This window comes from Micropterus dolomieu, linkage group LG09 (assembly GCF_021292245.1).
Source record: "Micropterus dolomieu isolate WLL.071019.BEF.003 ecotype Adirondacks linkage group LG09, ASM2129224v1, whole genome shotgun sequence".
NCBI classification, from domain to species: domain Eukaryota; kingdom Metazoa; phylum Chordata; class Actinopteri; order Centrarchiformes; family Centrarchidae; genus Micropterus; species Micropterus dolomieu.
The window spans coordinates 6135611-6149261 of record NC_060158.1 but is presented as its reverse complement, the minus strand read 5'-3'; the positions used below and the strand labels follow the sequence as shown (position 1 = coordinate 6149261).

At 37.9% G+C, this 13651-nt stretch overlaps 1 protein-coding gene across 2 annotated transcripts in view; it reads right to left on the bottom strand.

The window, feature by feature from the left end:
- Positions 1 to 5129: 5129 nt before the first annotated feature.
- The window catches only part of LOC123976878, a 19560-nt gene continuing 11038 nt past the window's right edge, over positions 5130 to 13651 (bottom strand). For both annotated transcript variants that reach the window (XM_046059259.1, XM_046059260.1), the window contains 2 exons: positions 7652 to 7744; positions 5130 to 6015 (listed from right to left, as the gene is read on the bottom strand). In XM_046059259.1, coding sequence (XP_045915215.1) covers positions 5569 to 6015; positions 7652 to 7744 — 540 coding nt within the window. In that variant the 3' untranslated portion in view covers positions 5130 to 5568. The remainder of the gene's footprint in view (positions 6016 to 7651; positions 7745 to 13651) is intronic.

The window sequence follows — 13651 nt, the reverse complement described above, 5'->3', positions numbered from 1 at the left end:
TTTTCTTGTACAAAAAACATTCTCAGGTGCTGGGAGTATCACGGTGGGGACAGACGTGTGGGAACTACAAAAAATTTTTTCAAGCCGATAACAGCACAATGGGAGTGTTACTGAACTGGGACCGGTTTGTCCAAAAGAATATCCACCTGATTTGAAATTGTGTGTTCCTTATTCATAAAAATGTTCTTCCTATACATTATAGAGTGGGCTTAGAGTGACACTTCCAATTATCTGTCATGAATCAAAGATAAGACTAAATTTAATCACAGTAACTGAATATAGCTATACAGTGAATTAAAATTAATTTATCTCAGTGTCAGAAACCGCAGTTGACAGTTATTCTGATATTTTCGGTGAAAGCAAGTTTCTATTATGATCAAAGGTATTAGCAAACTGTCACACTGCAGGCAAAATTTCATGATTTTTCATTATATTCTTGGGAATTACTGTGAATAGTAGATTAACAGATGAGCAAATCTACCAGAACTGAAAGAACATTTTTATTAAATCTCTCCCTATCCACTCACGGTTCAGCACTTCTATTCTGAGAGGCTTTGTGCATACCAGCTCTTATGTGTAATGAAACAGAAAACATCAGATGAGGTTGAATGACAGTGAAATCCTTTCATAAAGCCTTCATCAACTGTTATTGTCTGAACTTTAGTATTATTCTTCCAACAGGAACATGCTGGAGGCTCGTGGCCCTTCACCCTGCAAAACACTAAAGCGCCGTCCAACAGAGGCTTTGTAATTTATGTCAAGAATGAAACATTTCACCTTTGTGCTGCTTTCCAATTTTAGGTAATTTTCCCCTACATTATTAAAGGAATACTCAGGCATTCTGGGTAATATGCTGATTTGCTTTGTTATGCTGCATTCAAGCGATGTTCAAGCAAAAGAAGCAGAAAACCTCTTGTTATTCAACTTGGGAGCTTTTATGCTGCCTTTTAGTCACTCCAGATAAAGGGCCTATTTATTATGTTGCTTTATGTTGCTTGTGGCTAAAGTTAAACTAAAACCAGATAAACAGTGTATAGCTCCTTTTTTATTAGCTGAATTGATTGCATTAGTGGTAATAAGAGATTTTATTTAATTATAACTGCCTGCACTGGTGGCTTTGTAGCCATTTTGCCACTGGTGGACCAAGTGCAAGCTATTGTATCGTTTTAGAAATACCAAATATCTCGGACTCTGACTACAACTGGGAGGCTGACGTAAACATTTTTCCCACTCAGCTGCTTGTAATTACAGTCTGTTCACTAATTGGACAGCAATATGTGAAAGCTAGTCTACCTACCAAAGGTGCGCTATTGACTTCAAAGCTGTCTTATTTTTTGTTGTATGTATGCATGCATACTGGCGACCTGTCCAGGGTGAAACCGATGTCATCTGGGATTGGCTCCAGCCCCCCCGCGACCCTGTACGCAAGATAAGCGGTTGACGATGGATGGATGGATGGATGGTATGCATGCATGTTGTTATGAACACATGTGGAAGTAGGAAATGAGATATTGTGGGTTAATGAGCATTTAGCTTACCATTACAGCAATTTTCTAACCTCCATCAGCTCGCCTCAGTGATTACATGCAGCAAGTCCAGTCCTTAATACACTATTTTAACTCAGATCAAAATGTAGGTCAGCGAGACATTAAATTATTATTTTTCCAAAATGCTGGAGAATTATGTTTAAATCATCAATTTTCTCCACAACATCAGCAACTTTATAACAACAAATGAAAAACATAAAATTGTTTTTTCATTTGATTGCTGCTTTAATAAAAAATACATTTTTTTTTTTTTACATAATTGTGAAGCATTTACATTTATTCATTTAGCAGCTGCTTTTATCCAAAGCGACACTACAATTACTTACTTACAATTGCTATACATGTTAGAGGTCGCACGCCTCTGGAGCAACTAGGGGTTAAGTGTCTTGCTCAGGGACACAATAGTGGATTTTAAAATTAAAATTAACAGTCTAGATAAGACTACACTGTCAAATAGTGCACCCCTGAGGCGACTCTACTCCAACACAGCTGAAGCAAATTTTGATGAAAGGATTTCACACAGCATCACTGTCTGTGACCCAAACATGTAAACATGACATGAGTTAGACGGGAGAGTCTTCTGAGCTGAATACATCTGCAGCCCGGCGTGTTAGTTTTCTACCAACTGTGGATGTGTGGTTAAAGGATCAATGCAGCGTTTTGATCGTATAAAATCTTGCATAAGCCTTGCAATAAGAAATATATTGTTTTTTAACATGCATATCATATGTCTTTATATTTACAATAGTGGAAAAAAGAATGATTAAAAGTGACTGATGTGTTAGTTCAGATTCCACTTTCCTAGTGGATGTTAGCGATGTCTCAGTGCCATTATCATTAATATTGCTTTAGATTTAATTGAATTGAACATTATTTTGTCTTAAATACACCCAACCTTATTATCGGAGGGTATCTGAGTCAACCTGATATTTTTATCATACACAAAGGAGCGTTGATGTGGCCTCTTAGTGTTAATATATATGAGAAAGTCAAGAATTCCCTGTATGAGTGAAAGCACTTCCCAATAAAACAGCTGTACAACATCAACACTTCTATGACATGTAAGCAGGGTATGCAAGTCATTTTACACACTCATGATTCCTGTGCAGTATTTAAAGACTCAATCCAAACTACATTTTCCTGAAAAAGAAAGGGAAGTTAGCCTTCTCATTTTTTGCTGATCCACGTAATGTATTTACAATAGCTGCTACTTATTTTTCACTCCTTTTAATTACAATGTGAACCTCTTCCTTGTTTCAAAAGGATTATGTGTGTTAAATCTTGTGCTTTTCTTGTCCATACACCAAACTTGTGTGTCTGTCTGACTGCTTTTAGCAACCCTTAGAGGTAAAGATCGTAAATCTTGCAGACTTTCCAGGTTGACATCAACTCAATTGCAGCATGAGGTAGCCATATACTGCTAAGCTGTCAATGGCAACAATATTAGTGATATTAAATGGGATCCTTGGGACAGTAGAGCCTTGTTATGATGAAGATCGCTGTGGTTTGGTGTAGTTTAGTAGGTTAAGCGCATGAATGATGTTGCTATGAATACTGCTCTGATTCTCCAAAGGTGTAAAAGGGCTGCACTCTTACTATACAGGAGCCCTATGCAAGTATCATAGACTGCTTGGCCATGTGTGTGTGTGTGGGGGGGCTTTGACGCTTTGACAAAGTTTCCTCAGCAGTGTGAGATGTCTTGCTCTCATTCTGTGAAATGTCTTTGGTGTAAATCAGTTTCCTGTGACCTGAATTAGCCCACAGGCTTCTTCCACTGCAAAGAAAGTGTTAATTAGTCAAAAGCAATTGTTATAGCTGTGAGAGTTTAATCTAATTGACTCTGTCCGTGCTTTTCTTTAAATTTGTTTGAACTTGTGTCCCATCACTGTTTCTACTTTCTCTAATTTATATTTCTGTGGTCCATCACTTGTATCTTTTCTTTCTTTTTATTATTCTCCCATAAAGTGTGTTTATTGTTGTTAAGTGTGTTATTAAATGAGCCCCTTGTTTCTGATTTGCCCAGGTCTCCTTGTGAGGAGATCCTCAAAAAACATTGTATTGTATTGTATTAGGGGTCTTTTAAAAAAAGATAATTTAGAACACTTTAAATTAACCAAATCTACAGTATGAACCATCAGTTATTAGGATTTGAATGCCCTTGGTTCAATTAAAGATCACAGAGTAGCTGAATACAAAAACTGGAGGGGTTGTAAACATTTGACCTTCCCTACTTCAATGGTTAAGCGGATGTTGTAATATTATTTCTGGTACTGTCAATAATAGCATCAATGTCACTGGATTGTAGGTGGGTTTGGATCCATGTAGCACCATCAGCACTTTTTTTAGTTATTGATATTACTTTAATCATTAATTCAGGATTTTTTATGAGAATGTGTTCTTTTTCATTTCCTATTTTTCATGCACTGAAAGGAATCATGTCTCCATGCAGCGCACAGAATGTCTAATATTGATGGTTGCTTTGTACGAACCCCCTTCCACACACACCTCTCATAATCTCTGTCTCATTCTGCTGGGGCTGTAGGCTGCATCGTTATCAAAGACTGATCCAACTGCGTCTTTCCAGTCACTTCATTTTGGCAAACAACTGGGCTACAATAATCAGCGCTCCTCCGATGGATGGGGGCTGAGATGAAAATAGGAGGCTTTAAATCATGCAAGTCATTTATCTGTTCCCTGAATAGTACCCTGTTCCATCTCTGTCGTCTCTTTTATCACCACTCCTCACTCTATGGCGTCCGTGAATCGGTCCTTCTGCGCAGAGACCAAGAATCCAATTACTTTCTCGGGAGCTGTTCCAAAAGTCCCAGAAGTATTCTCAGAATTTTATTTTGCTCTGACAGGGCTTGTGACAACTCCACTGGGGGGAAAATAAAAATAGATGAGGATGGTTTCTACAGTTAGTTGTTGTTCTTGTGGGTGTTTTCTCTGGCTTTCATCTTTAGCGTGAGTGAGATGAGGTGGACGATTTCAACGGGATTCTTTAGATGATGCCTTCAAATGTGGCAGATCTTGACAACCAAGATGTGAGAGAAAGCAAAACTACCAAGCAGCGCTTGCATAGGAGTGATGGTATTCAGTCTACTGAGCTTGTTTCAGTTAGCAGGTTTTTTTAGAAAGAATAAGTTGAGGAGGTTTTTGCTCATGGATAGGGGTGAATGAGTGCTGAGACAAGCAGTTCTTTCTGCAAGGCTGATACACTTTCTGACATACTTGTACTGTTAATAATGGAGTCAGTGTGGGTGGAATGAAATGCAATCATTGCAGTGTTTGTCTGATGCCATGAGAGCAAACAAAAGTGCTGTCAGAGGCAACACATTGAGATTCAACTCAATACAGTAGAAGCTCTTTGCTGTTGTTGGCCTTGGTCTCAGAAAATAATATCTGATTCCTTGGAGTCTACTGACTCTACCTGTCAAACTGTCAAAGTCCTGTATTTTCTTTCTTTTTTCTTTCTTATTTTTTTTTTACAAACTTTTAACAAGACCTAAAATCATTTGATCCTATTTAGGGTTTTTCCTAAAAGTGCTGAGTGTGTTTTACCCTTTTCACATCATCATAACTTCTTTTGGAGCCTGTGCTTCTTTAGCCCATTGAAGCTTTCATGCAGTCAATCTACTCTAATGTCAGCATTTTCCTGTAGATGTGAACTATGATATCTACTTTAATGTTTAATTTAAATGCATGCTTTTTCCATACGCACAGAATTGCTTTGTTCTTCTTTTGATAGAGCTTGGGTTTGCTCTTTCTTGCATCTCATTTGGTGCATCAATTTTGTATAGGGCACATTGTGCAACTGCCTTTTTATTATTTTCTTCTAGGCTAAACTGAAATCTGGATCCAAGCATGAATATTTTGTCTGTGATGTTGTTTCAAATGCAATGATCAAGAACTTGGTGTTGTTTGAATATGATAAGGTTCCCAGAAATGCAGCCAGATGGTTGTGGATGTCGTTACTGTATAAGGATCATGAGCTAAAAAAAATACACCCTGGTGCATCTTCTCAGGTGCTCTGAGCTGATTCCTCCTTCTGCCCACCTTCTCCGTTCTCCGCCCCTCCCTCTGTCTTGGTTGAATCCGATCCAGCAGTAGCCCTGGAGGCTGTTCCCGGCGAAGCAGCACCACGCAGGCTGCCATCGGGGGTGGCAGCAGCAAGAGAGCGAGGATTGGAAGCAGGGCTGGCACTCATGACGGAGTCAGGGGTCCGGCTTGCGCTAAGGTCACCGTGGGGGGACACTGTGGTCAGGCTGTCAGAGTGAACTCCTCCTGTCACGGCTGTAGGGGAGATGGCATTCAGAAGCGGCTTATGGGAGGCATAGTTCATCGCAGCATCAGTGTCACTGTCCAGTGGGAGGCCAGACATGGTGAACTCCACCCCAGAGTCGCTCATCTCCAAAAAATTGTCTGAGGTGAGAGCCTGGTAGCGGCCCGGTTTGGACACCTCAAGGCCCTACAGAAAAAGAGGGAGGAGGAAGACGACATCAGAAGTGTGAGGGTCAAAAAACAAGCCATATGGAATATGAGGTTACAAAAGGCAAAGACAAGAAGAGAAAGAGGAGGGAGTAGAGAAGGTATGATGAAGATAATAATAAACAAAAGGGGAGAAGAAGGAAGGAGAAACCAGGAAAAGTACAAAAAGCTGGCGGCGGAAATTAATGGGAGGCACAAGAAAAGAGAGAGGGATGGGGCGAGACAAGTACAAAAGAGATCACCACAACAGAGTGGGAGTGATGGAGGAGGAAAGTGGCGTAGGATGGAGGAAGGGAAGGAAAGAGAAGGGGTAAAAATTTAGGTCAGTGAAAAAACAGCGTGAATCATTTATGTACATGTTTCTAGGACCATATTTATAGATTTACCTTCCACTGCCATGCAGCCACCACTACTTATTTTCTTGTTACATGGAGATAACAAAAATGTACAGAATCATAACTGAAGCAGAGAACATTCTGCAGGAATGGATTTATGTATGTTGACAGAAAATGTATTTGAACTGTATTAAAGATGTAGACATGGGTAATTTAAGAGGACACAACCTAATAAGGACATAAATTACATCTGCACGCAGCTTTCCTTGATATAGCAGGTGTGAGTCTGATAACTGTTTGTTCTGCCCACTGTCAAAGTAGTAAGCACTGACTTGGTGTTAAAACTTTATTTGTCTTGGTATATATTACTGTTGCTTAAACAGAATTTCAAAGACTTTATTTCAACATGTAGTGAGTACCTTCTTAACTATTTAAAATCTGCTGAAACAATAGTTATATGTAAGCCAGGCATGTAAAAACATTTTCAACCAAATTTAGTCCAGCAATTAACTAGATGCCAAGATATTGCTTGATATTTGAATCAACACATTTGAGAAAGCTACTGTACTTTTATGTTAAATTGCACAGCTCTAATCAAACAACTCAAAGAACTCCCTGAACCATGACCACTTTACTTTCTCTTTATGTTAGTTTCACAAAAAGTCCTTCCTATAAACTTTAATCTAATCTGTTCCACTACTGAGCGTAGTAAGGTTGATTGCCTTTTAATTACACTTGGAATTGAGGTGACATTATGTAGCAGCCAGTTTCTGCCAAGCAATCTAAAACACAAGGACGGTTAATGATTTCTCTGTTGTCTGATGATTTTTTTTACATACCACTTTGAAGGAAAATTTCCCTGACAGTACAAAGGCGTTTTGTAATCAGGTTTTAGACATTACTCAGCTGCAGCTCCTTCTCGTGATCAAGATCAAGACTTCACTCTCAGGTATTATTGCTCTAATTATTCTGTATCTTATCAAAAACCCTGCTGTTTTGTTGACCTATTAGCCTGATTTCACTTTCAAGACCAATACAGTGATGAATAGATGGAGCTTGAGTTGTTGACTGATCTGTGTCAAAGTAAAACTCATGTAGGTTTTGCTGCTTTTCAGAAATTGTCTGCAAATCCAAAGTGTCTTTTTGACAACGAGCTATATTTTTCAATCACATACTTCTTTGTTATGGCATGTTGATAACTTATTTTAATGTAATTATATTTGTGGTCACCCCACTTCCCTCTGTGTGAAAAAGAAACTGCTTCTCGGTTCCACCACTGACCTTAATTGTGACCTCAGTGCTCTCCGAGGTCTTATCACACACAGACTGCATCAGAGAATCCTCAGCGAATCGGGTATAAGCCTCGTGGACCACCTGCAGACCCACACACACACACAAACACACAAACAGGATACATATCAAAATGTGTCCATAACTATGTAATGTCCCAGCAGCTGAGATTTTGCAATGTAGTCATCAAAAACACACAGACACTGCCTGAGGACATAACACACACACACACATCCACAGCACATGAAACTGCACAGAAAGCTCTTAAATACACAAACAAGATACTGAAGTGGAAGCTTGTGTGACGTGACTGAGAGACAAGCTGTTTTATTTGTCTTCAAGGTAGGGCTGGAGGTTGAGAGGAAACAGAGCCAAAGGGGCCGTAATCTTACAAAAATGGTGGTTCCACTGAACTGCAAGAAAGACAGCATGAGAGAAGGTAAAAGATAGATGGAGACGAGATACACTCGGCTTGAAGAATAAAAGTGGGAGAGGAGGAGAAATATGAGACTAAGAAGGATATGTCAAAAAAGAGATAGAACAAGTCAGAGGAAAAATGGGAAGTGAGGCAGCTTTGAGGGAATAAGGGGAAGCGATAAAGTGAGGTAGCTGGGAGAGAGATGGGGTGGAAGGTGTTCAATAATTGAATACATTTAGGAGAAACTGGCCTTTAGTCAGCTTAGCCAAGGGATGAGAGCACACTGTAGACACAAAATGGTGTGTATGTCCTTGGCAGATAATTGAGTCTGGTGCTCCATGCTAAAACTACATTCATTCTATATATTCAATACCAGCGTAGCTGTTTTTGAGGGGGGATTGAAGCCAATCCTAGATGACACTGGGTGAGAGGCGGGGTACACACCCTGGACAGGACTCCAGTCAGTCACAGGGGCTGACACATACAGACAGAAAACCATTCATACGCAAACTCTACACTGAAAACATCTGGTTCACCAAAATTGAAAAAGAAAAAAATGCATAAATGCAGCAGAATTACTTGAATTGCTGTAAATTTATATCGAGGTAAGTAAATCTTGCAGGGCTTAAATCACAATTTATAATGTAAAAATATTGTGCTGTTGTGAATTAACAAGAATGTTCTGTGTTTGTGATGTGTAAAGTCTAAATGACTGACTGAACAAATATCCATGTAGACCACAAAAAGTATATTTATAAAGTATAAAAGTTTTGAATTTGAATAAAACAACTTCTGTATTAGCACCACAGTGGATTATCTTTTGGTCAGGGAGAGACGTGAGGGAGGAAAGGCACAAAATATATAGGAAAGAAAGAGGGGAAATGAGAGGAAGAGAGGCTGGGAAGAGAAGTAAGAGCAAAGAGTAACAAGTGGAAATTGAGACAGAGAGAGAGAAGACAAAAGTAACAAAATGAAGACACGAGAGACTTAATGTTAAAGGAGAGGAGAGAGAAAAGAAACATAAGAGAGAAACTGAGTAAGACAGATGTTAAAGATCTACAGAGAAAATAGACAGGGGGAGCGATGAGGACGATGGAAAGTAAGATATAAAAGCAGGATGAAAAACAGCTAGGTAGAGAGACATGAAGATGGAGAGACGGACCCTGGGGAGAGAGAAAGAGCCAGGTTGAGAGGTATGATTGATTTGAGTTTCATGTCGGCCTCTTGGGTTAAGTCCGCTCACACGTGTTGTCTGTGTTCTCAGCTCTATGAGGAAATCCATAACATGTCAGACTGACCGACATCAAGGGCAGCTGCTGTCATCTCAACCTCCACTGTCAATACACAAGCACACATAATATATAAGTTCACATACACACATGAAATTTTAAAGGCACATTATGAGCACATTATACTTCCACGCACGCACCCACACACACACACACATACACATATTGTTATGTAAGTATATTCACAAATATTCAAGGATACACAAACACCCACTCAAACAATACTTTTAGACACGTCACAGACAATGAGCCATTTACTGTACAAGTACTGTGCAAGGGAGTACGACCTGCTGATTTAACATTTATTTTATACTGGCTTCTACCGGTCATAAAATGTAACTATAATTTAATGTTATTTGTCTTTTAATATAGTTTTGGTGAAATCAAAATGATCAGCCTGTCTTGTGCTACTAGTGTGGCTGTTTATTCTGTCTTTTTATATTTTAAACAGAAACTGGTACAAGTCTTTATTAAAGGAAATAATTAGACCCAAATTTATGACCACTGCTCATTAAAAAAGACTTCAATAATGCAAAATAGGAAATAATAACTTAAAGAATAGTGATTAGTTGCTTAAATTAAAGTCTTTGGTGACTAGTGATATTTGGGAATAAATGTAAAAACAGCACGCCATAGAGGGAATGTCTTGGTGTCATGTCACATGTTTACATGTTGCTTTGCATCACTTGAAAACTACAATATGGACAATTAACATAATGCACAGACACTAGACAAACACAGAAAACACAGACAGCTCACCCACATACTTTTTGGGCAAGTAGTTGATAACACAGTGACAATTCTTCAAGAACAAATCTACTGTACATCAAGGAAAGGTTAATAAAGCTCATACAGGTAAATCACTACTGCCCTTTACACGTACACCACACGCAAAATCAACACAGATACCCACACATACACACTGGATATTTGCCTGAACCCTACACAATAAAACACTGAAGCAGGAAATGTGCATGTGTGCGCTTAGCTAGCTGAATCACCACATTGCCTAATGCAATTATGAGTAACTGCAGGGCTAGGTCTGAGCAGTGTATCAGCAGAAAGAAAAAGTGAAACAAGGGAGGAAAGTGAGAAAGAAGAGGAATGGGTGGTGCAAATGTTTAGTCACAAACGTTGGAAAGAAAAAGTCACACACGACATTGTTGTGACTTTCTCTAATATTGTTGCTCAGCTGCAGTTACACACCAATATAAATGTGATATAAACCATCTCAACAGGTCATTTAGTCTCTAGACTCAAGTTTAAAATCTCATTTTCTTAAAGCAAGTTAAAAAGACCTGGCCTCGTTTCTCTTGTTCCACAAACTGCAATGGAGCCAAGTAGAAACAGCTCTGCACCTCAGCTGAGAATTCACTTGTTTTAAGAAACATATGATTTTAAGAATAAACATTGTATTAAATTACTTGTTAATATGGACATATTTGCAATATGCACCCCAACCTGGTTCAAAACTGTATCTAAAATCCTGGAAGACAGATCGCACCCCTGACCGAGGTTGTCAAACCTACACAGTTTTTGGGACTTGGCACAGACACAAAACTGGCCTACTATGTCCTTTACCTCAACTTAAACATTGATTTAGAGCTCCTTTCTTTTTTATTAACACCATACAGGTGTTTTTCCATGTTTTAACCATTAACAACAAAATACATATACTACTGCCAGTCATTTTCAAAATGTATCATACATTTTAAGATTGATTCAATTTCAGTTTCCTGGGCTGTTAACATGTTATCTACTTCATGAAATAAACTGGAGATACCTGACCCTGTACCACATAATATAAAAATACTAAATTAATAATATACTTTTATACGTCTATATTAAAAGGGGATGCCTGCGCACAGCTCAGTCACTTGAATATTGAAAAGTCTGTACGGATCAACGAGACAGCTTGTCCCAAGTTGTGGTGCCAGATCCACTTAAGTTAATTCATTTACTTTTTGTCAAATTAGGTCATCAATCAACTTCTGCTGGTTCATTAAGATTGATGATAGCAGTTTCTCCCCAGTGTCCAGGATTTATTTAGTGTGCTGGAACTCAATTTCTTTAATGAACTTTTTTGTTATCTCAAAAGCACCACAATCTACAAAATACTGAACACACATTTCTGAAACTGTCACCAAGAATCTTTTCACACAACAGGAAGTTGATCAAGGAGCTTATTTGCCAAAATAAACTGTACATTTTTCTAGACACCAATATAAAGAAGGAAGAGCCGAAGAAAGAGGCCAGAACACAATTCTCTCACCAAGAAGAGGCTCCGTTTGAGGTTCCTTAAAGTGGGAGAAATGCAACGCACAGGCAACAGCGTTAGCTGGGCCACCAATCAGAGACATCCAGCTGTGAGCATAAAGGCCTCATTTCTACTGCAGTAATTTAAATTCTCTCAACACTTGAAGCAAGATGCACATCATAAAAACATCATAAACTGGACAAACATTTATCACCTCAGATTCTTAAATATTAAATATAAATTCAAACATACATACAATGTATATAGTTGGTAGAAGTTAAATAAAAAAACTTAAATCTTATCTTAAGCTTACATCTGTTGGTAATTTACCAACTTTTTTCCTACTAACCCAGCGAGTTGTTTTCTTTGTGTTGCAATGCCATTGTACTGAATGTAGTTACCCACCCAAAACGCAAAGCAAACTCAAAATGATAACTCTGAGAATAAGGACTATTGCATTGAATAGCATCACAAGTGTGTCAGCTGTACCCTGCAGATGCCTGAGAGTGGTCTTTAATGTGTTAGGTGTCCTTAAATATGAATTTAGGATGGAAGAGCAAATACACAGAAAAAGAAAAGAGAGGGAACAGAGAAATACAAACATAAGTAACATTAATGTGCCATATACAAATACTAATTAGTGTGAAGTGAAAGTAGAATTGGAAAGTTAAAATTTGAGAAATTGTTTATTGTTGCTTGATCTGCATCTCTGAAATATGTTTGCAAATCATAAAACATTTATAACTCCTTATCTCGAAACAACACTGAACTCAAATGCATCTTTACTATTTCAAGCTAGTGATATGACATATTGTCCAAAACATCATTTAATAGTATCTACAAAGCAATCAGTCTCTGCAGCTGTTTCTGGGTTGTTTACAATGAGTCAGTCATCTGTCTGCAGTGTTTTAATTGGACCATAAATTAAAGTGCAATTTAGAAGGAATGCTGGTTAGGGAATAATTGGTTATTTACTGTCACCTATTTCTAAAAATCTGATAATTTAGCCAATAAACCATTTGGTAAAGCAGTAAATGTCTCTGATTATTAGTTTAAGTCATATAAAAGCGATTTTGTTTTGTCTGAATTAGTTTCAAATTAAGATAGTTTGGTTGTAAATTAACATTTGGTCCTTCAGAATTACATCAGTGCTGAGTTTGATTATCTTTATTATAAGATTTAATCTGTTTGTAATGGGTTTATAATTTCTCCATACATCTAGATAACAACAATTTGTTATGTTAGGATATAGCCTCTCTGTGCTTTGTTTATACAGCTGGTCTGAAAGGATACAACAACTGTTTCTTTTTAACTAACTCAATAAATTGAGGTTTATTTTGACCAAACCAGAGTTGGAGATTGTTGGAACAGTGGAAAGATTAACAAAGATGGTTATGGTGAGTTTTATTTAGATTTTGTGTTTTTTTTTAATAGAGACTGGTAGGCCGCCTGTTTTGGTCTGAGACGCTGGTGCTCTAGTACAACATTTAGCAGCAGGGAATGTCTCATAAAGCTCCTTTAACAAATCTCGAACTGGGGACGATGAGTGGAGGGTTGTGGTGATAGAAGGTTAATTAACAACTCCCCTAAATCATCCAATTAGCCAGCATTGGGCAGGTGAATTGAAGGAGAGCAAAGATTTTAAATTGCCAATTGAAAACAATCAATGTTTTTCATTTGTTTTATTTTTGTCCTCATAGGCTTTGAGGCCGTCACAATTAATTCTTAATTGAATAGTTTTATACAGAATTGACGTTTTAAGAATTACAAACAGTAATGTTGATGCCTCAAATGGCTTTTTTGTAGTGAATGAACCGTTTACAATAAATCATGAGCAATAATGCAAACTAAAAATATGATTTTGTTTACATGGTGAGTGCTAAACAGAGTCTCTATCTGACAACACAGGGTGATCTATATTCTACTAACATTCAGCTAACATTTGTATTAAAATATAGTATAAAAATTTCTAAAAAGCATTTTCTTTCCCAAATAATAATGAGTTCCCTGTGCAAATGCAGTGCAAT